Source organism: Lynx canadensis, chromosome A2 (genome assembly GCF_007474595.2).
Source record: "Lynx canadensis isolate LIC74 chromosome A2, mLynCan4.pri.v2, whole genome shotgun sequence".
Classification (NCBI taxonomy): Eukaryota; Metazoa; Chordata; class Mammalia; order Carnivora; family Felidae; genus Lynx; species Lynx canadensis.
Window position 1 is genome coordinate 113343018 of NC_044304.2, and position 24520 is coordinate 113367537.

The 24520-nt window shown below is 39.8% G+C and overlaps 1 protein-coding gene across 1 annotated transcript in view; it reads left to right on the top strand.

Moving 5' to 3' along the window:
- Positions 1-15939: 15939 nt before the first annotated feature.
- SP4 (Sp4 transcription factor) overlaps positions 15940-24520 on the top strand; it is an 82563-nt gene continuing 73982 nt past the window's right edge. Inside the window, exons 1-3 of the mRNA XM_030308070.1 lie at positions 15940-16149; positions 16558-16682; positions 17209-18763. Of these exons, the coding sequence (XP_030163930.1) occupies positions 16143-16149; positions 16558-16682; positions 17209-18763 (1687 nt within the window). The 5' untranslated portion in view covers positions 15940-16142. The remainder of the gene's footprint in view (positions 16150-16557; positions 16683-17208; positions 18764-24520) is intronic.

Here is a 24520-nt window from a genome sequence, read left to right on the forward strand (position 1 = left end):
GGCTCAAACTTACAACCATGAGATCGCGGCCTGAGCCTTAATAGTCAGGCGCTTAGTGGACTGAGCCACCCAGGTGCCCCGTACTCTCCTGTTCCATTCACAGATGATTCTGTGGACTGATGCTGTTGGGATCTCTGTTGAACAATTCAATTTTAATTTTCCAGCCACAGAGAGCTTGGTGGATAAGAGTTTCCAGAATCAGAAGTCCTGGTTTGAATATGAGCTCTGCCACTTGCTGGGAAGGTGAGCCTAAGCAAGTTATTTAACTTTTCCACACCTCAGTTTCTTTATGAGCAAAGTGGGGATTATAATAATATGCTTCTCATTGACTTATTGTGATTTAATTATGACTAAGTGAATTATGCCATGTGACATTCTTAGGTTGATATTGGTGCATAATAAAGCCCTCAATACTTACTAGTATTTTTTTGTGTGGGTGACTTGAAATTTGCATATTTAAAATATGAGGTTCTCATACCTCTTTCCACCCTACTTTCACCACTAAGGAAGGAGAGTGGGATGAAGCTAGAAGGCTCTGGTGTCTACCTCAGGAGACCTGGTTATGGTCTAAACTCTGCCACATGGTTTGTATGTTATTTTAAGCAAGACACTTAACCTCTTGGGGTGCCATAAAGATCAAGGAGTAAACATCTGTGAAAGTACTTTTTAAACAGCAAGCTTGCTTTACCCAAAGAAGGAACTGTGGTTCAGGGCAGGAAACAAATTTAATTGGTTCCGTTTTGAAAATCTTACCCTTAGAAAGTTTGCTTCAGGGTAAGAGTAACTCTTTGTCTCACGTTGATTGGATTATCCTGATTATCTTACAAGGCCTTTTTTTTTTTGTGTGTGTGTGTGTGTAACTACTAGTGCTGTGGGAAGTTGTTCTGAGCCCTTGATACACTTCCTTTCCTCGTTTGCAAATCTGGTTGGTGTACTAAACAAACAAGTACAGTCATACACATCTTTGTGGTTTAAAACCTGTTCCTGTGCTTTGACAATGGAGCTCTGTAGGGAATGGTAATGCGATTAGGACAGTAACTGGCTGGGGGAGTGAGAACAGCCACACCGGGCAACCATCCCTACAGGATTCCTGACAGAGAGGCAGGTTAAGAGCAAGGTCTCTGGCTTGAGCTGCCTGGGTTTGAATCCCCCCAGTTCTACTACTTCTTTTCTGGGTGACATTGCAAATTATGTAAACTCTGAGTGCCTCTGATTACACATCTGTAAAATGGGAACAACTATAGTACCTACCTTGTAGGGTTACTGTGGGAGTAAATGAGTAAATGTATGTGAAGTGCTTATATATAAGTATGAGTGTGTGCTAACTGGGCATTTACTATTAATACATGCACAGAGTCAATGCTAGCAAAGGCATGTCCTTTGGTATTAGATAAGCCTTCCCAAATACCAGTGCACCCTGGGACACATGGAGGATCTGGGACAGATGGGGGCTCACTTTGTCTAGGCTGCAGGTTTACTCTTCCTCTTTCTCCTTTTCTCTAAGACCACAGCCAAGGCTAGGAAAGGTAGACTCAGAACACACCAATTAGATAAAGATGTAGACAGTGAGTCCCAGCGCTGCTTGGGTCTGCCACTTGGATCTTCCCAGGGCTCGTGGAGTCATTCCCAAATAATTTATTCCCTGGTTTATTTTGCCTAGCCAGTAGAAGAAAGGTGTGAGGTGGCAGTGGAAGGGATAGATGAGAAAGGAGAAGAGGAAAAGTGGTTTTGACATTGGATCTGACATCGGATCTATACCCTGGTCCCATCTTTTCTGTTCGGCTCTTAGAAAAATATGTCTCTTAGAGAGAAATGGCTGGATTTTCTCTCACGTATAATTTGCCATTTCAAGTTTGAACTATTCCAATCTCATGAGTTATAGGAAAGGAAGACACCCCAAGGTGTAAAACGTCAACGAGAATCAGGTGGACTGGGCCTCCTCCCTGGGAATTGAGGCAAGTAACCCCCTTGCTTCTTCCCACCTTCTCTAACCTCATAAAACAAAATGCATTCAGGAGCCCAAAGGAGAGGACTTCAACCACACAGCACCAGTTGCCTTCGAGTCTAGATTAGCACTTCTAAAACGTTGCTGTGCATCAAATGACCTGGTGATCTTGTTACAATACAAGGGTAGGCTTGAGATTCTGCATTTCTAACAAGCCCCAGGTGATGCTATTCCTGCTGGCCAAGGTCCTCTCTTAGAGTAGCAAGAGTCTTCCAGATAAATGGTGACCTAGAGTTGAGTGATGCACAAGGACTCTTGCTAAGTTACTACCCTCTAGATAGTGTGACCCATCTGAGTACACTTGACCTTGGCCAACCTGCTTCTTGGAAATGGAGTAACAAGAAATGTCCCAGTCCTTCATTCTGACTCCAGATTTTGAAAGAGTGTAGAGGAGGACAAAGATGTTTATAGTAGTCAATCAGTCCTGTGAGTGATTTTCTAGTCTACCCAAAAGCTAAAGTTGTCTCAAATAAGCCTAATGTGAACAGTGTACATTGGTGACAGTTCAAGTCTTAAAGGAGGAGCTGTGGAACAATGTCACTCATTATCTTCAGGATGGCAGATGACAACCCTAAATGTAATTTTTTAAAGCCTTTTCCTGGGGCATCTGGGAGGCTCAGTCAGTTAAGTAAGTGTCTGACTCTTGATTCTGGCTCAGGTCATGATCTCACTGTGACTTCAAGCCCCGCCTTGAGTCCCCCCCTCCCCCCCCCTCCCCCTGTGTCAAGCCCTGCCTAGGGCTCTGCACAGACAGCTTGGAGCCTGCTTGGAATTCTCTTGCTCTCTCCCATTCTCTCTCTCTCTCTGCCCCTCTCCTGCTCATGCTCCCCACACAGGCATGCTCTCTCTCACTCTCTCAAAATAGATAAATAAAAACTTAAAACAAAAAAAAAAAGTAAAGCCTTTCCTTATGATCACCCAAATCTTATTAGTCCTTCAATTTAGCTGTCAGCAACTACACAATTTCTATATACCAGTGCTTTACATACAGAACTTTATTCAATTTTTCCAAAATAATATATATACGTATATATATCACATATATACATATACATATATGTGATATATATACGTATATATATATGTATATATATATTTAATGTTTATTTATTTTTGAGAGAGAGACAGAGTGCAAGCAGGGGAGGGGAGAAAGAGAGACACAGAATCCAAAGTAGGCTCCAGGCTCTGAGTTGTCACCACAGAGCCTAATATGGGGCTCAAACCCATGCTTAACTGACTGGGCCAACTCAGGCACCCTCCAAACAGTATTTCAAAATAGAGATCACCTCCATTGGACAGATGAAAGAATTGAGACTCAGAGAGGTTAAGTAATTTGCCCAAGGTTATCCAGTTATGAAAACACAAGAGTTAGGCTAGGTAAGTCTAATTTCACTTCTCCTTCTACTACCTCCATGTTGTCCCAAAGATAGCAAAATAATTATTTCAAAATTGAGAAGACTTGTTCTTTAAAAGCAAATTTAGGGGGGCACCTGGGTGGCTCAGTCGGTTAAGTGTTCGACTTCAGCTCAGGTCATGATCTCGCTGTTCCTGAGTTTCAGCCCCGTGTGGGACTTTGTGCTGGCAGCTTGGAACCTGGAGCCTGTTTCAGACACCGTGTCTCCCCCTCTCTTTTTCTCTCTGTCCCTCCTCTGTCTTTCTCTCTAAAAAATAAGTAAACGTTAAAAAAAATTAAATAGCTTAAAAAACAACAACAACAAATTTAGGGGCACCTGGGTGGCTCATTCAGTTAAGCACCTGACTCTTTTTATTCTTGTTTTTTATTCTCAAGTTGGTTAACATAAAGTGTAGTCTTTTTTTTTTTTTTTTTTTTTAACATACAGTGTAGTCTTGGCTTCAGGAGTAGAACCCAATGATTCATCTGTTACATATGACAACCAGTGTTCATCACAAAGAGTGCCCTCCTTAATGCCCATCACCCATTTAACCATCCCCCACCAGCCCTCAATTTGTTCTCTGTTTTCAGGAGTCTCTTATGGTGTGCCTCCCTCTCTATTTTTATCTTCTTTTTCCTTCCCTTCCCCTATGTTCATCTGTTAAGTTTCTCAAATTCCACATATGAGTGAAATCATATGATATCTGTTTTTCTCTGACCTATTTTGCTTAGCATAATACCCTCCAGTTCCATCCACGTTGTTGCAAATGGCAAGGTTTCATTCTTTTTCATCTCTGAATAGTATTCCATTGCATATATATACCACATCTTCTTAATCCATTCATCAGTTGATGGACATTTGGGCTCTTTCTATAATTTAGCTATTGTTGATAGAAGCGCCTGACTCTTGATTTTAGCTCAGGTCATGCTCTCATGGTTTGTGGGATTGAACCCCACGTCAGGCTCTGCACTGGACGTGGAGACTGCCTAAGATGCCCTCTCTCTCTCCCCCACCCCCTCTCTCTCAAAAAAAATTTTTTTTAATGAAAATAAAAACAAATTTAAATTGCACATTTGTTTGTTATCAATTGACTCCACTGATGTGAATTTTTGGCAAAGCTATTGATGCTTAAGTTTCAAAGATTCCTGACTTGTAAAAGTACCTTCCATGGCTCTCTCATTTTTATTCACAGTTTTGTAATCTTTTTTTTTTTTTTTCTAAAGTAGGTTGCATGCCCAACATGGGTCTTGAGCTCACCACCCTGAAATCAAGAGTCACACACTCTACCAACTGAACCAGCCAGGTGTCCTATTCTTTGTTCTTAAAAGGGTTCCCTAAACTTTAAAAAATTGGGATTCCATAAAGTCTTAATCTGCTTCTGTTGCCATCACATATAGAAATCTCCTACAATATTCCTAGTAAGTAGTAGCTCAGCCTGTACTTGAATTTCTCCAATTAAGAGCAGCTCACTGCCCCACAGGGAGTTTGTTTCATTTCAGATAGTTCTAATTCTTTGGAAGTTCTTTTTATATCATGCCAAAATCTACCTCTGGACAGTAACAACATCCACTTATCGATCTTAATTCAGCCTTCTGAACCTACATAAAGTAAACCTAATTCCTCCCCATCTGACAGATCTGATAGTATCTAAAAGCTATTATAGTATCTTCTCCCAAGTCATCCTCAATGCTTAAAATTGTTTCTCACCTCTTGCCATCCTGGCCCACCACCTTCTTTTCTAGTTGTTGATCTCCTTCTTAAAGAGCATTCTAGGTGTGTCTTGATTGACAGAATAAAGCAACCTCCTTGTTATACCTATTTGTTGAGGACTTTGCGTTTACCACGGTGGAAATTTATCATCCCTGTTATATTTGACTCTTTGTTGTAACTTCCCAATCATGTTGTACCCTTATTTTCTTTCCCCAGCCTTCATCTTCTTAAGAGATGCTTCCTGCTTTTCTTGTCACGGTGATGTTATTCACATCACATGATCTGTTGGGAGTTGGATTTAGCAGGACTTAGCAAGAAGGCTTCCTGGAACATTCCAGACACATGTTATGGGAAGACAGCACATCTACTGTCCCTGCATATAATATGACCATGTCTGTACCCCTTGGTGGGCATTCCCCCCTCCAAGTTCATACTCTTAATCTAGGTTTTCTCAAGATTTGGAAAAAATCTTCATAGGAAAGGCTCAGTGAGCGAGATAATTATGATTTTTTTTCCTTTTTTGTCACATTTGCTATTTATATTCTTTTCTACATGAATTTCTGTCAATCGTTTTACCTTTTCTTTTATTTATTTGTTTGTTTGTTTGTTTGTTTGTTTGTTTATTTATTTATTTATTTATTTATTTATTTATTTATTTTTAGGATTCCTTCTTTCCTTTTCTGGTGATGTAGCAGCAGAGAAGTGCCCTAAGCCCATGTATCTTATACACCGAGTGAGCACATCGCACTCAGGTGATATGTACCTTTGGAAGGAAGCCAAACAATGTATTCCCTGAAGGTTTCAGCTTTCATTCTCTGGTTGCCCTTTTCCCCACTTTTCTTCCTCACTGTTTTATATCTACCAGATTCCCTCCTATCTACCTCATGCCTTTTACTTTTGTCGGAAAAGACTCCTCACTCAGTCTTTTAAGTAGGGAAGTTAGTAAACTTCAGAGGTCAGAGTCTTTTGGACATAAATGGAGACGTTTTTTTCCCCAATTGCATTTTAATTAAATTCTTCTCTGAAAGCTTTATAGCAGATTGCTTTAAAAAAATAAATACATATAGATGCCGAGGCCCAAAAAGGCCACTGATGACCCCGGGGGCTATTTGCTCATGGAAAACACTTTTCATTCACTTAGATTGCTCACTATATTTTAGAACAAGAAGAATAGCAAAATGAAGACTTAATTTTTGTGAAGGATAATTAAAAAAACTGTGAACTAGAAATGAAAGAAATTCAGATTATTAAGTGCCTGCCATGGAGATTACCTCATGTAATTTTCCTAATAACCTGTATAGAAGGAATAATTATGAAGATTTTACATATAGATGAGGAAACTCAAGGTAGTTAAGCAACTGGCCTGGGAGCCAAGATGGCAGCACTTCCTGCCAAGTTCTAAAGTAGCCAGTGTGCATCCTGCCTGACCTCCCTTAATTCTAGAATGTTTATTAGCCAAACTGCATGAACTCCATTATTAATGTCCTTAATAAACCTGCATTTTCATAACACCACAAGAATCTGGGGAGTCAGGAAGAGTAGCAGCTTGACAGCCTGGAAAACAATCCTGAGCAATTTAAAATGAATACTAAGTTTCATATTCCTTACCTCTTCTTTATACCAGACCTTTAAACTCTGAATTCATTTTTAGACTACCTAGCTATTTGTTCCCCTGAGCCCTATTTGGCTAATATACTTAGAGAAAGGATTTGGTGTTATCACAAAACAGAGTGGCCTCGGTAAATAACTGCTCCTGATATTCTAGAAAGAAGGACTAAAATGAAAATGTAAACATTAAAATCTTTGGCACTGACATGAATTCTCAGATATCTGGTTTTGACTTGACTCATTTAGTGATTTTAGGGGTATTAGTGTGAGTTCTTTAAATCTCCGAGGGAGACTTTTGGACAGTTTGGAACAATAAATTTATAGATTCTTGGGTTTTAAATTAACATTAAATTTATTAAAGTCATAATTCTTTTTCTCAGGCTTTCAATCTTCTTGGGCAATTTTTATTATTTATTTATTTGTTTGTTTGTTTATTTATTTATTTTTGGTCAGTTCCAAAATCTAGAAGTATTTGAATAAAATAAGATTATTTTTACCTGATCTCTGATTCATGCTCTATTAATTTCAAGCACATAAAATTTGTCTAAATAATCTCACATAGGAAATTAAATTCATTAAATATTTCAAACCACATTCTGAAATTTAATATAATTAATTCTTCCAAGCATTGTAAATACTTAAAATGGCAAATTCACAACCCTAACTTTGAAGTGGCATTTTCAAAACAGTTATCAGTCTTTGGAGCCAGGAAGAGTTTTACTTTTTCTGAGAAACCGGCATTTCGTTCTTTTCTTTTTCTTTTTTTTCCTTTTTCCTGTTTTCTAATAATGAGAATTGTACAACTAATTGTGTTTCCTTACATGCTCTGGCTGCTAAGAAGCTCAACGTCAAAATTAAAGCTCAGATAAAACCTATCTGTTGACACTATTGGTGATCATATTTGTTTTCTCTTTTTCATTTTGTTTTTTTTTAACGTTTATTTTTGAGAGAGAGAGAGAGAGAGAGAGAGGAGTGCGCAAACGAGTGGTGTGTGAATGAGTGGTGGAGGGGCAAAGAAAGAGGGAGACACAGAAGCTGAAGCTAGCTCCAGAATCTGAGCTGTCAGCACAGAGCCCGACGCAGGGCTTGAACTCATGAACCGTGAGATCATGACCTGAGTGGAAGTTGGCTGCTTAACCGACTAAGCCACCCAGGCACCCCAGGCCTGGTTTTTATATCAACTTATATTTCACTATTTTATTACATATGACTCACATCCTTGTGCAAAGAAAAATGTTACCAATGAAAATAAATAAGAAAATTGAGCTGAATATTATTATTACTAGCTGTCCTTGGGATAGTTGAGAGAATCCATAATCATCATTAAAAATTAACGCTTGCAGCTACTAGGGAGAATAACTACTTATAATATTTAGGGTGCTCCTGTAGGTATACATATCTCTAACCCACTCTTGATGAATTTCATAGTCGGTTTTAATTCAAACCATTCCAAATATCTTCCAAATTTGATATGAAATAATTCCAGCCAATTTGCTGTGACAGGGTCACTTTATTTTATTTTTACAGATCAGGTACTGAAACTTTAAAATTCACTAACTAAATAAATATATATTGAATGCTTATGATAGTCTGGGCATTCTCCTGTGCGTTTAGGATCATGTGTGCACCTAATCGGGGAAGGGTGGGTTGTGGAGGGATAGAGGGTATGGGTGGGATAATAATCCACTCCTACTCTAGTGGAGCAAACCATTCTACCTAAACAGTACAAAAGGTATCTTATCCATGTGCAAAGAATATTTTAATGAGCTAGGCAAAGCATTCATTTAGGTTGGTATTATCCTTTCTGAAATAGGGTACAAAATATATTATTATACAGAATATATGGCAAAAACCCACAGACATATACTGGAATATAAATGATAAGCAAATGCTTAATATTACTATATATATTCAGTTCCTAGAAATTGATAACAAAAACATAAAAACAATACCATAGGAAATTAAAAAGGCAATGGGCAACTTGGCCACTAAGCAAATGTAAAGAGGCCCAACCACTTGATAGCCAGGTAAATACACTCTTCACCCATTAGAGCTGTAGTAATTTACAAGGCCAGAATAATCCGTGCTAGAGAAATTATAGGGAAGTGAGTACTCACACTTACCAGGTGAATTGTGAAATGAAATAACTTTTTGTACAATGATTTTACTGTATGTATAAAAATTTTAAATATGCATCACCTAGGGACAGCATTCCCACTGTTGGAAATCTTTCTGCTAAAACAAAATACTAACATAAAAGAATATCTTAGCAAGTACTAATATAAGTAAGTTTATTGCAAGTTATTTATGTTGGGGGGAAAATAGTATACAACTTAAAGCTATCAATAGGGATATTTTTATTGAATAAAATATATTCATGCTGCAGAACAGTAAATTCTATGAAAATAGTAATTTTGATTTCTACATTTTGAACTGGAGATAACGACCATTATATATTAAAGTAAAAAAAAGCGAGTACATATATACTTCTGTAGGTTGCGTGCATGCATGAAATTTTACATTAAAAATGCACACATGAGGGGCTGCTGGGTGGCTCAGTTGTTTGAGTGTCTGACTTCGGCTCAGGTCATGATCTCACTGCTCGTGAGTTGGAGCCCCACATTGGGCTCTGTGCTGACAGCTGGGAGGCTGGAGCCTGCTTCAGATTCTGTATCTCCCTCTCTCTCTCCCCCTCCCCCACTCGTGCTCTGTCTCAGTCTTTCAGAAATAAATAAACATTAAAAAAAATTTTTTTTAAATGCACACATGTAAGCCAGATAAAAGTGAGAAAGCATTTGCCAATTACTTATTGCTTAATTTAGTGTTTGGAATGGAGGCAGATGGAAAGAGGTTTTTACTCTGTGTTTGGCTTGTTGCAACTAATATATCTTAGCAATAATATTAATAATGATAATGAAAGTAATTATCATTATTAATATTAATAATGATGATAAAAATGATAGGTAACATTTAATGAGAGTTTACCATGTAGCAGAGACTGTCCTAAGAACTTTTTTTTTTTTTTAAGGTTTTGTTTTTAAGTAATCTCTACCTGCTATATGAAGCTCAGACTTAACGGTCTCGAGATCAAGAGTTGCAGGCTCTACACACTGAGCCAGCCAGGCACCTCTGTCCTAGAGCTTTTAATCTCATTTGATTCTTGGCACAATCCTATGAGATGGTAATATTATCATCTTCACCATTTTATAGACAAAGGAATGAGGCTCAGAGGAGGTGGTCACTTGTCTAAGGCTGCACTTTTAGTAAAGGCAGACCAGAATTTAAATCCAAGTAGTTTTATTGTAATGCTTATATTCTTTAAACAAAAATCCCATGAAAGATTTTTTTATTAATAAAAAATATAAATTGAGCATATGGAATTGGCATGCTTTGGAAAGTTACAATTGCAAACACACTGAGCATCTGTGCTGCATATTTCCATGATGTTTAATCACTAATTTTATATGCAGTCTTAAGAAAATTAATTTATCTATGTCTTAACTTCCACACTTAACCAAATATCTTCCATTTTGTGGTAACAGTGAGCCTCATACTCCTTTACACATATAAATTGATATAAAAAATTGAATACATGTTTATACTATATGCATTAACTGCCAATAATTATTAATTATGTTCTTATATAAATTAACAATAAATATAACTGGGTTAAAATCATAAACATTACACATTTAAAAACTGTAAGTTAAATCTTAGTAAGTTTTACATGAACAAACCATGAAACAGCTGTAAGTGCATATGAGGAACAACAATGCCATCAACTCTTGCTAGAGAAAACACAGTCTGAAGGTCTATCTTTATTCACTTTTTGACAATGTTGGTTACAAACGTAATTTATTACTTTAAAAGGCTTGTATATGTATATCACCTCTTGTACCTATTTCCCCATAAATGTTCTATATCCAGGCCCTAATTACATTACAATTACATTTCTAAAACTTTCTCTGCTTCCTGAAAACAATTATTACTGGTATTTAAGAAATTTCTTTTTAAATTATTTTAAATTTATTTAAATTTTATTTTAAATTTAAATTTAAATACAAAACTAAGGTGGTTCTGTACCTTACCAGGGTTTTATTATGATAGCAACTATGCATGGTCTCCTAGATGTACTAATGAAGCTACTTGTTCTAAACAAAATGCTCATTGAACCTATGTCCATTTCCTAATTGTGTACATTCTCAGTTAACACACTTTGAAGGAGAGGTGAATGTTAAATTTTGATCTTTCTGTGGTTTGTGGCCTCTCCAAACTTTTGCTTTCTGCTTCTCAAAGACAAAATCAAACAGCTTAATTGTTTCAGCAAGTAGCTTCCTGGTGGAAATGCTCAGAATTGGTCGCTTTCATTCAAGTCACCTGTTTCTTTTCCTATAATATTCAAGTATCCTCTGGAGCTGCTTGTATCATTCATCTATAAGCATATTTATTAAAGTCTTACTCAATGTATCCTCAGCATTACAGGGGATTAAAGCCCTGGCCTTTGCCCTCAGAGAGCTAAGGGCTATTCTTGGCAGGGAGGGGGAAAAGGAGACTGGTGGTTTCATTGCGATCTTTTGAGCATTCAAGAGTTATTGATTGAAAGGTCAGTTGAGAAATACCAGGTCCTAGAAAGTGGGGACCAGAAAATATTTTATATCTGAAAGAGACCTGTTAAAAATTCCAGAAACAAAAACAAACAAAAAATTCCAGCAACATTGTTCCAAATGTAGATTGATTCAGAATTGCAATTCTAAAGGCACAGGAAATCTACCTAGATTCTAGGCTTGTTCTGCAGTGTAACTGGAAATATGAACTTTCTGCTCCACAAAGGTGGTAGGGAGAAAAAAAAAAGTCCATAGGACACTATTTTTTCAAATTCTGGGATACTACTAGATTTTTTTTCTTTTTTTTAAGTAGGGAGAGTAAGAAGACCTAAGTATTTTTTTTTCCCTGAAGCTTCGCTTCAGTTAATATGATTGTTTGACATTCAACGAATATATATTAATATGGCTCTAAAAACTGTTTCCCCTGGACAAATAAAGAGTGTCTAAGTCCCCTCCCCATGTCCAACATTGTTTCTCCACTCTTTGGAGCTCTCCACTCAGAAACTACACGGGTAATGCATGGCAGCGGTCCTCTAGGACACTGGTAGATCTTGGAGGCAGTGTTTTATGTGAGTAGTCAGTGCTCAGTGTTGTTAAATATTTTGAATAAAAATGCTCATTTTCCTCTTTGTATGTATGTGTGTGTGTATACACATTAGGTCAGTATAAAATAGTGTTAGAACCACTATTCTATGGGCAATATGAGTGTAGGAAGGAAATTTTTTTTTTTTTTTAAATTCAGAGAGAGAGAGAGAGAGAGAGAGAGAGAGAGAATTCCAAGCAGGCTCCACATAGACAGTGCAGAGCCCAACACACGGTTGGAACCCACAAACTGTGATATCATGACCTGAGCCAAAATCAAGAGTCAGATGCTTAAACTGACTGAGCCACCCAGGCACCCCAGGAAGGAACCATTTTATTTTTAAAAAATTTTTTTTTTATTTGACATTTATTTATTTTTGAGACATAGAGAGACAGAGCATGAACGGGGGAGGGTCAGAGAGAGAGGGAGACACAGAATCGGAAACAGGCTCCAAGCTGTCAGCACAGAGCCCGATGCGGGGCTTGAACTCACGGACTATGAGATCATGACCTGAGCCGAAGTCGGTCGCCCAACCGACTGAGCCACCCAGGCACCCCAGGAAGGAACCATTTTAAGCAAACTACTTCCTCCAAGAGACCAGCCTCGTAGGCCTAAAGCTGAGAATTTTATTGAATTTCTATTTACACTTACCTACACAGAGAATGATCCTGGCTTTCCACCTACCATGATGACATCAACTTCTTAAACTAATTATATTAAGACTAAAATTAAAGTGATTTAAAGAAAAATATTAAGTATATCAGAGTACAGATGATTCACAGCTTAAGTTAGGAAGGTGGTATAAGAATGACTATAATTTTGGAACTGTCTCATCTAGATAAACCTTCTATTAGACAAAATGCTGGTGCCTGAGAACAGATTAATTTAGATCACCTGCCCCAGGTCTTATGGCTCAGCCATGGATGAGAAGCTTTTGGTCCATGATAGAAAGCAGGCCTTGATAACTATTGAAGGGTAGCAGAATGTGCCATTCCAAAATACTGCTACTTTGGCATATTATTTTGAGCTGTATGCAGTTGAAAAACAGCAAATACAGAGAGATGCTCCCTCCAATCCCCTTATCTGCCTAAAGACATAGCCCCTAAAAGGAACTCAATTTTCATAACCTCCCTCTGCACCCCCCCCCCCCCCGGCCAGGGAGTTTCATCAACCAGGGAAGACTGACTTACAGGAGAGGAGACTACAAGTCTATACCATACCCAGAAAACTTTCACAAACTATCATACCTTCCATCTATTTGGCTACAGGCCAATCTGTGTTTCCTAAAAATTATTTACCCTCCCCCTAAGAGGCCTACATCCCCCTTCCCCATTACGATATTTAACTCTGAATTTTAAGCTATTTTGGGGAGTTGTTCATTTTTTCTTGGGTATCTCCCATGCATACATGAGGTATACATGTTAATAAAATTCTGGAATTCCTTGCTGTTGTCAATTATTACAGAAGTCTCTTCTAAGAAATCAGAGGGTAGAGGAAAAATTATCTTTCCTCCTCTACAGTATGTTTCATGAATACCAGGATTACCACTATCTATAGGATACAGAATATTTACAATACTTTGTAGATCCATACTGAAAAGATAAGCATTCTTATTTATTTATTTTTTAAGTATTTATTTATTTATTTTGAGAGAACGCACAGGAGAGGGGCAAGAGAGAGGGAGAGAGGGAATGCCAAGCAGGTTGTGTGCCCTGTCGGCACAGAGCCCAATGCAGGGTTCGATCTCAGGAACTGTTGAGGTCATGACCTGAGCTGAAATCAAGAGTCAGACACTTAACCAACTGAGCCACCCAGGCACCCTTGCTTATATATTTTTAAATTATATTCTTTCAGCTAATTTTTTAAAATTTATTTTGAGAGAGAAAAAAAGCATGAGTGGGGGAGGGGCAGAGAGCGAGACTGAGAAAGAGAATCCCAAGCAGGCTACACTCAGTCATGGGGGGGCCTGAAGCAGGACCGGAACCCCAACCCTGAGATCATGACCTGAGCCAAGTATGGACACTTACTGAGCCACCCAGGTGCCCCTAAGCATTCTTTTTAAAATCTGTGGTTCAGAGTCAGTGACACTGTCCCTCTGAAGCAGGTTTTGTAAGAAAACTGCCAAGGAATGTCCCAATTCATAAGACTGCAGAATGTCTTCCTTCATTTATCATAATGAATTGGAGAAAAAAAAATGACTTGAGGATAGAGTTTATCTGTAAATGCAAGAAGCACTTTTGAGTTTCTGTATTGTACATGGTGGGGTCGAAAGCAGGTTATTTAAGGATCTTAGTCTCTTTTTTTTAAGAAGGGGTAGACAATACTATGTAATTCTTTATTTGAAGTGCTTTGTCTTTCTGCACTGCTGGCTTTGTCATCAGCCAATGTTGCAATTATTTTAACAAGCAAAGGAAATGCCAGTCAAGTGTAGCACCTGGGACCTCCTCGCCCTTGCAACATACTAGGCTTCAAGGAGGAGACAACAACGCTCAAAGCTGTGTGAGCCCAGGTTAAATGGGAATGGGTGACTGTGAGCTTGGGTGTGTAAGAGCACCTTGTCCCCAGGGCCAATGTTTACATTAGCGATTCACTTCCACCTTTGGTACACTTAATCAGCCGCCTATTATATTCCACGGCACCATCCTGACTTCAGGACTTTGAAGGGCAGCTTTGAAGACTGCTCAAGTGCATTTGACATTAAAATGCTTTGTGCAGCCAGATGTGAATTCCACCTGCCCAGAAGCTTATGCTGAACTGTGACTAGGGCTGACCCAAACGGAGCTGGGTTTTTCTTCGCCTCCAGAATCTTGTGAGACCAGTAAGAGTGAGAAGTCCGCCAACCACAAGGGCTACTTGGCAAAACACGATGCAACCTTAGAAGGCGGGTCATTGCTCTGTTCCAGAAGCCAGTTAGAGACAACAAATAAAATGGAAGATGCTTCTCTGTGGTATAGCAGGCCTCGTATTTGAAGCGGAAGGCCTGAAAGAGGGAGGTAAGCAAAGAAAGGAAAGGCGAAGGCACGGCTCCTAGAAACCGGGTTCATTCAAACCCGGAGGACAGCAAACCCCGCCTCCCCACGCCGCCGCCCGCTCAATCGCCAAGCGCTCCGGGTGTGAGCTCTCCCTGCGGGGAGCGGCTTGGAGCCGAGGAGGCGGTGGCAGAGGTGGTTTGGGCAGCCCCGCGCGGCGGATAGGCCCAGGCAAACAACACCCATTCCCCCTCCCCCTCGCTTAGTTCAACTCCCACTCGGCCCCGGCCACGCCCTGCCGCCACCGCCCCCTCGGGCAGCTTTCCGCTCCGCAGCCAGGCCTCGGTCGGGGGCGGGAGGGTAGGCGGTGCCTCGGAGGGGCCGCCGCGGCCTCCGGAAACTACAAGGGCCGATAGGCTTTGCGGCAGCGAACCGCCCCCTTTCTCCCACCACTCAGCGCGCGTCACTAGGGCCTCAGCCAATGGGGACCGAGCCAGGGAAAAAGGGCGCCCGGGTCCGGATGCGCCTCAGGAAAGCCATGCTCCCTGCGCAGGGGCAGCGGGCAGTTCACCCGGCGCGCCAAGCCGTCGGTGGTCCGCACGTCCCCTCATCCGACCCATTCGCTTCCCTTGAGCGACAGCCCTACTTTTTCCTTTAGTGGCAGTTCCGAGGGATGCTGGAGCAGGTTTTTGAGGGGAGGGCGCTGGGAAATGAGTAGGGGGCGGGATATCCTGAGACAACAAGTTTGGCTGTATGGAGGGCCTACCGGCAGCGAGCCTGAGCTAGAACGCCGAGAGAAGGAGTACCGGAGAAGCCAAAGGAGGAAAAGAAGAGCGGCTGAAAGAATAACCCCGAGAAAGGGGGTGGAGAGGAGGCGGCCCCAGCGCCCCGGCCCCCGGCAGGTCGGCGGCCAATCCGCTGGGGGAAGGGGTGGAGAGTCGGCGGCTCCGGCGGAGAGAGGCCGAGGGGGGTGGGGAGTCGGCCGGGCTCGCACCGCCCTGGCCCCGCCCCCAGCCCTCGCCGCCGCCCGCGCCGCGCGCCGCCGCTGTCAATCAAGGGCGAGTCAGCCGGGCTCGGGCGGAGAGAGGAGCTGCTACGCCACAGCCCAGCGGCGGCCATTCGCGGAAAAAGAGGCAGAGCCTGTGCCAGCTACAGCCTCCTCCGAGCCACCGCGGGCGGGCGGGACCGGCCTCTCCTCCCGCCTCGCCCCCACCCCCACCCACCTCTATCCCTGTGTCTCCGTCTGAGGGTTTGTCCTGTTAATGCGGGATGAGCGGTACGTATTCTCCACCCCCCTCGGTCTCCTTCACCGCCTCCCTCCCTCCCTCCCTCCCCAGACCCTGCTCGGTTCTCCCCCCTCCCCCGGGGCCGCTGAGATGCTTTAAGGGGAGGAGGAGAGGAAGGGAGGGTATCAGGGGGAGGGAAGGAGGGTTGTGTTTTGTCTTAATGTCTGAGAGAGAACAACCTTCTGGGTGTTGCTCTGGAGCGGATGGGTCGGGTTTCAAACCACGTTTTGTGATATCCCCCTCCTCCCTTCCCTCCTTCTCCCCCACCCCCTGCCGGTGTGCGTGGATCGCGGGTTTATGGAGATTAATGTTCGGGGGGAGGGGAAGAGGAGGAGAGGGGGAAGACGAATAATAATAATCCTAATAACCTGTTGTCGTGGGGGGGGGGTTTGTTGCAGATCAGAAGAAGGAGGAGGAGGAGGAGGCGGCGGCGGCAGCAGCAGCAGCGGCGATGGCTACAGAAGGAGGGAAAACCTCTGAGCCAGAGAATAACAATAAAAAACCCAAAACCTCAGGCTCCCAGGTAAAAGCAAACATAAAAAAATTCATCACGAAACATAAGGGGAGAGAGGGAGTTATGTCCTTTAATTGCCCAGAACTGAAGAACAGAATACAAATGTTCATCCACTCAAAGCATCTTTCTGAGAGTGAGGAAGTTAAATTGTAAATTCATAAAGATTTCACATGTTTAAGGGATAACGTTGTTTAAAATTACATCAGGAACTCAGACCAGTAGAAAACGGTGTGTATTTTCCCAAGGGCATTTTGAGTTTATGAAAATATACTTTACAAAAGTTTCTTAGAAATTTCCTTTTATTTGAACTTTATATTACAGTATCTGTTTCCTTTTTTCCTCTATCTTCTTGCTCTTGTTACTATTTCTTTTTGATTTCTGTCATTGCCTAAGTAAGTTCTGAAATGTAGAGCTGTCAAAATAAATAAATAAATAAATAAACAAACAAACAAACAAACCCCTTCCATCTACTGGCCTCCACTAAATCCGCCCACTTTTTTTTCCCCCTCTCCTTTATCATCTCATTTTTGGGTAGGACTCTCAGCCCTCTCCTCTGGCTTTACTGGCAGCTACTTGCAGCAAAATAGGGACTCCTGGTGAAAATCAAGCAACTGGACAACAACAAATTATTATAGATCCAAGCCAAGGATTGGTGCAACTTCAAAATCAACCACAACAGCTAGAACTGGTAACAACACAACTTGCTGGAAACACTTGGCAACTTGTTGCCTCCACTCCTCCTGCTTCAAAAGAAAATAACGTTTCTCAACCAGCTTCTAGTTCATCTAGTTCTTCCAGCAGTAATAACGGGAGTGCATCTCCTACAAAAACGAAATCAGGTAATTCTTCCGCCCCTGGTCAATTTCAAGTCATACAAGTACAAAATCCGAGTGGTAGTGTCCAGTACCAAGTGATTCCACAACTTCAGACAGTGGAAGGCCAGCAGATTCAAATCAATCCAGCTAGTAGTTCATCTCTACAGGATTTGCAGGGTCAAATCCAGCTCATTTCTGCAGGTAATAATCAAGCTATACTCACAGCTGCTAACAGGACAGCTTCTGGGAATATTCTTGCTCAAAACCTGGCAAATCAGACCGTTCCAGTCCAAATTAGACCTGGTGTTTCAATACCACTGCAATTACAGACCCTTCCTGGTACTCAGGCTCAAGTTGTAACAACCCTACCAATTAACATTGGAGGAGTGACTTTAGCTTTGCCAGTGATAAACAACGTGACTGCTGGAGGAGGGACTGGACAGGTTGGCCAGCCTGCTACTACTACTGATAGTGGGACTTCCAACGGGAGTCAGTTAGTTTCCACACCCACCACTACCACCGCTTCTGCCAGTACTATGCCGGAATCTCCCTCCTCCTCCACTACCTGCACAACCACTGCTTCGACATCTCTGACAAGCAGTGACACGTTAGTGAGCTCAGCAGACACGGGCCAGTATGCAAGCACATCAGCCAGTAGTTCTGAACGCACTATTGAAGAATCTCAAACACCTGCTGCTACTGAGTCTGAAGCGCAGAGCTCCAGTCAGCTTCAGTCTAATGGAATACAGAACACACAGGATCAATCAAATTCTCTTCAGCAGGTGCAGATTGTAGGCCAGCCTATCTTACAGCAGATCCAGATCCAACAGCCTCAGCAACAGATTATTCAGGCTATTCCGCCGCAGTCATTTCAACTTCAGTCAGGGCAGACAATTCAGACCATCCAGCAGCAGCCTTTGCAGAATGTTCAACTTCAAGCAGTAAATCCGACTCAGGTGCTTATCAGGGCTCCAACTTTAACACCTTCAGGGCAAATCAGTTGGCAAACTGTACAGGTTCAGAATATTCAGAGTCTTTCAAATTTGCAAGTTCAGAATGCTGGGTTATCCCAACAATTAACCATCACCCCAGTGTCTTCAAGTGGTGGCACAACCCTTGCTCAAATTGCTCCTGTGGCTGTTGCTGGTGCCCCAATAACTTTGAATACTGCCCAGCTTGCATCAGTGCCTAACCTTCAGACAGTGAGTGTTGCCAACCTGGGTGCTGCAGGTGTTCAAGTTCAAGGAGTTCCGGTTACAATCACTAGTGTTGCAGGTAAGTTACTACAATCTTTTCTCTGTAAGATCCTTTCATACAGTTTTTAATAAGTTACTGCTTTTCTTTGCTAACTTAGATTTGAAGACCTCTGACATAAACATAATCACAGGGAATCTAAAATGACAGGAATGTTAACTTCCGTAACTAGTCATCGTGTGACCCATTCGCGTCTGTACATTTTAATGTTAGGTTGTAGAAGTTATATTTGTTAGACAGTTTTATCAACTTATTTTTCCATGGAGCAAAACTTCCTGATTAGAATCAAAATTGTCTTCTGTAATTTAGAGATATTTGAATACACTTGAACTCTTCAGAAAGAACTCTACTAAAAAAGATGTTAAAGATGTTTGTATCTTTAAAAGAAAGTAGGTTGAAAGTTGAATTAATACGTGGTTGTGAATCTGTTGAAGTTTTAATTCTGCTTTGTAATAAGTCTAACTTTTTCTTCAATTGGAAGTTATTTCTCATTCAGCATCTTGTTGCTCATGCTTTTGCGTTTTTTTACAGTGTTGTTTTAAACTAGGTTTTGATGCAGTTTAGAGATACAGTTTTAAGTTGCAAATTGATTAATTTTTTATGTCTACTTTTCTGTTAAAACCAGCATTTTCTCAGGATTTTGTATTAGTAGTTATTCGCATATAAAATTGTATATAAATCTTATGATTCTGTTATTTTTAGGCATTTTTTAGTGTGAAGTTGTTGAAAAGCAATTAAGAATGAAAATAGTAAAATGTCACTAACTTGAATTAATTGTAGTAAGGTCGTTTTAAAAACCAATTATAAAGCAATTGTTTGTTATGTATGTAAAGAGATTTCTGAAGTATTTGCGAAACCAGACTTACTAAGTATTTTAAATTTTCTTGACGTCTTATTTTACCTAATACTTTTTGTTTTCTAGTAATTAAACACTTTTTACTGATTCTGATTAGGTGCAAACCTACTTGTGGTTTTCATGCCTTTGATAGTGTCAGGTCTCTAGTTAAATATTTTTATGTTGATAATATGAATGAGCACATCACTTTTTAATGACCTTTCTAGAAATAAGTTTCAGAAAAATTATGCTAAACTGTTTGTTTTACAGTTAATACCTAAAGTAGTTGTACATATTTATGATTGGAAATTGCCAAATAGAGCTCTCTTGTCAGGAAGAATAGAGATTACATGTTATATTTAGATGCCCATAACCTCTAAACCAGATCTTTCCAGTAGAATTTTCTGTGATGAACAAGTGTTGTACATCCTATCCAGTGTGTTAGCCACTAGCCATATGCGGCTCTTGAGCATTTAAAATGTGGCTAGTGCAACTGAAGAACTGAATTTTTAATTCATTTAATTTTAATTTAAATAGCCACGTGATTAGTGGCTTTTGTATTGACAGGACAGTAACCTAATCAAAGAGTATTTTGAGTGTGGTACTTTTCCCCCTAAAACTATTGCAGGACAATTATATAAGTGTTTCTCTGTATTACAGTCCATAGATTGTTTTCTTCCTGTTCTTTTCCTAAACGTTGACAGTATCTTAAGTATTTGAGAAAAATATCTGTTTTTGGTGGATTGTTTGAGTTTGCATTATCAAAGCAAAAGTTAGTTCACTTAAATTTTGATTTGCCTATTAAGCATTAGTTGTGAATTATGCTTAAGAGAATTGAGTAATTTATAAGTTAGGTCAGGAATAGTCAATTCTTATGTACTCTCATTGGTATCAGTTACAGCCCCTTGTCTATTATGAGGGTGAGTCATTGATACTAAGAGTATGATCTTCTGACCACCTAACTCAGATTTATTTGAATGTTGTATTATTATGAATGCAGCATCCACTTTCTGGAACTATAACTTTTGGGGGTGTGGTCAAGGAATTTGCCTATCAGATAAACTTTCCAGGTCATTCTAAATTCTCGTTGAAATTTGAGAACCAAGGAAGGATCTAATCATTACTAGTGAACCATAAAGCAAAATATGGAAGCAGATGGGTGTTGGACCTAGTTCATGTATGCCTCAAAGAATGGATTTTAATGACAAAAAGAATTCACAGTTTTTATTTCACAAGCATGTATTGACTAGCCACATGCTGAGTACTCCCAATAGGTATGTTTAGTCTTCCATTTTCTGGGTTTTTTGGTTTTTTTTTTTTTTTAAGAGTTTACATGATTTGAATGTCGCTTAAGTGTATAAGGAAATTTAAACTTTATGTAGTTGGATTTTTTTCTCTTGAAACCAAAGATTTTAAATTTTGTTGATGTTGAAGAGTTTATGTTCAAATAGATATGCTCAATCATTTTAAGAAGATAACCATGTTACAAAGATCAGAAATGTACCAATTTTTGCAAGTCAATGCAGTTCATCTGAGACTCGTTCATAGATTTTTACTTTATTTTTTTGCTATAGTAGGTGCTTGACAAATGTTTGCTGAATTAAGGCATAGAAGGTGATGGAGAAGATAGCAGTTTGGAATTGGGAGCAAGGCCTGGAGTGGTTTTAATGAAGCTGGTGAAATGGCTTTATTTTCATTAATGTGTTTTGGCTTTGAGTTTTTAAGACATCAACAGTAGACACCAGGTGCTTTACTCTCTGTAGAAGAGGGAGAATGAGCAAAAAGTACATACATATCCCTTTTATAAATGAGTCCTGTAAGTTCTGATCTTTTACTTTGTGTCCCCATTTACTTTTTGTTACTTTTTGACTGTTTTATATATCTATTTCCTTCCCCCAAATAGTATTGATTTTGTTTAATTCGTGGGGAAAATTTTTGCTCTAAATATTCATGACAGCTTTTACGAGGCTTGAAAAAAATTCTTAAAAAAATTTTTTTTAATGTTTTATTTATTTTTGAGAGAGAGAGAGAGAGAGAGAGAGAGCAGGGGAGGGGCAGAGAGAGATGGAGACACAGAGCCCGTCGCAGGGCTTGAACTCATAAACTGCAACATAATGACCTGAGCTGAAGCTGGATGCTTGACTGAGCCACACAGGTGTCCCTTGAAAAAATTCTTAATAGTCGGCTTTGACAAAATGCAATGACTCAGTCAATACCCAGGGGCTAAAAGTTATCTGCCATCCATCCTCGTGTCACTCTTGGAGATACGGGAAGGTTCTGGATGATACGGATAGGAAAAAAAATTGGATAAGGTAGATCAAATGAAACCAGTTCTTGAGGCTAGGGAGCTTCATACTTGATTTTATGAAAAGAGAATGTTAGTGACAACTTAGGGGGAATCTCTTGCCATGGTATTGAATTCGACATAATGTGTTTCTGTGGTTTGGTCTCCTCTCAGAATCTTGACTTTCCAGGCTGAGTATCTAGCATTTAATTAGTTGGAATTATAGTAGGAACTAAGTACATGTTGCCCTTACATACTTATATACTTTGTTTCCTTGTTGGATTATGAGTTTGACTTTGAAGGAAAAGCAGAAATCCCTTTTAAAGAGCACAGGTAACGAATCATTTTTCTGGTTTAAGAACATCTTTTAACTAAGTGAGGAAAGTAAGATTTTTGTTCTAAAAGGACTACCAGTTTGCACAGTGTGCTCAGGTAGTCAAAGAGCCCTAGGTAAAATGAACATTAGGAGTTACACCTTCTTAAACAATTTAGAACATGTAGGGACCATTGATATCTAAATCTGTAATTAACTTGCATTGGCTAGTGACTTTCTTTGGTTTTGGCCTTAATTGGCCAAAGAACCTGTGTTTGCTTGATGGATGGATATTTCTTTGTCAATGTTAGTGGTAATTAACATTTTAAGGCTAATTCTTACACAAAGGAAGTTCAAACTTGAAGATAAGATGTTGCTGGCCCTTTAAGAACTTGACTCTCCAACCTTCCTTTACCTTTTTGGATTTAGAAACCTGGGAATCATCAATAGGAAGGCTAGTTCTTCATAAGTAGGGAAAAGGGGGGCAAAGAAAAGAATTGATATATATATATTTAATTTGGAAACTTAATCTAGTACAATCAACTTTTTTTTAATGTTTATTTATTTATTTTGAGAGAGAGAGAATGTAGGGACGGGGAGTTGGCAGAGAGAAAGAGAGAGAGAGAGAGAGGAGAGAGAATCCTAAGCAGACTCAGCACTTGTCAGGGCAGAGCCCAAAGTGGGGCTCCATCCCACAACCCTGAGATCGTGACCTGAGCCAAAATTAAGAGTCAGATGTTTAAGCCACTGAGTCACTCAGGTACCCACACCATACTTTTTTATAGAGCTGCTAAAAGTAGAAATTGACTTGAAGTTTAATACTAATATTTCTTTTGTTATTCTATTAATTTGGATTGTCTTAGTAGGCATCTTAAAGTATACATGTGTTATACTTGTATACGGATTTATAAACATATATACATATTTGTGTGTAGAGCTATACGTATGCCTGCTGTGTTTGGTTGTTAATTTTTGGGGGTTTTTTTTGTTTTGTTTTTTTTTTTTTTTAGAAAGTCAGGTTTGCTTTTCTAATTTTATTTCTCTAAAATCTTCTAGTACTGTTTGTTACATGTAGAATTCATTATGAAGAACTTACATCTTGTACCCTGTACAAGTGATTTCGGTTCTGAATTACCAAGTTGATTTTACCCATTAGATAACATATAGCATGACCTTTAAGATTTGTCGATGATGACATAACAACATCATTGCCAGTTTTTAAGTTCTTCATGGAAGATGAAAAGGTATCCAGTGTAGAGCTGCATTAATTTTTAAAAGGGCATCTTTTAGGGGATTTCAGAATAGAGGGGGGTGCAAGGGAAGATAGAGTTTTAATTATCTTTTTTTTTTTAAATTTTTGTAACGTTTATTTATTTTTGAGAGAGAGAGACAGAGAGACAGAGCATGATGGAAGAGGCGCAGAAAGAGAAGGAGACACAAAATCCGAAGCAGGCTGCAGGCTCCGAGCTGTCAGCACAGAGCCTGATGCGGGGCTCCAACTCACAGACCACGAGATCATGACCTGAGCCAAAGTCAGATGCCCAACTGACTGAGCCACCCAGGCACCCCAATTATCTCCTTTTTGAATCTGAATCAGGAAACATATAATAAGTAATACTTAAGGAATATTGGAGTAGGCATAAAAGCAAGTTGAAGAGAAGGAAAAGGAGGCTTGATTAAGAAAGAAGATAGGGGGAAAGTGCTATACATAGATCTCATAGAAATAACATAGATTTACAAGATGGTAGAATTTTAGTTTGAAAGGATCTTTGATGTTATTGCTTACCAGTTGTAGCCATTGGATATCACTGCTAAAGTCTATTTATAAAGGGATTTTGTATTTTTCTGTTACAAGTGAAAGCAGAAATAGGCTTTCAGAAGTTTCACAGTCCTACATTAAGTATTTGGGGATGACATAGTAAGAATTGACAATGAAAGGGGGAACCTGGCCTGATACCAAACCATACTTTTATGTGGGCTTTTCTGTACTCTCTTGATTTAGTTACGATTGGATGTTCATAATGCCTGTCAGTTTGCTACCTAATGAATGAGCAGATTGTGGCAAAGGGAAACCTGTTGAACCACAAATTGCTTATGTATGTGTGTGGTGAGATAAAGGCTTAATGAAACCATAATTAAGGTAACTTGAAGATAATTGAGCGTCTCTCCCCTACCCTCACTCCTTAGTGGTATTTTAGAAATGAAGAAACTGAAGCCCAGAAAAGTTGAATGACTTTCTTGTACTTTTGGGCAAAGTGAGCACTAGAATCTTGACTGCTGCTCTAGTTGTCTTTCTGCTCTATTGCTGGCTTTGTTATTCAGATCTTTTGCTAGTGAGTAAATATA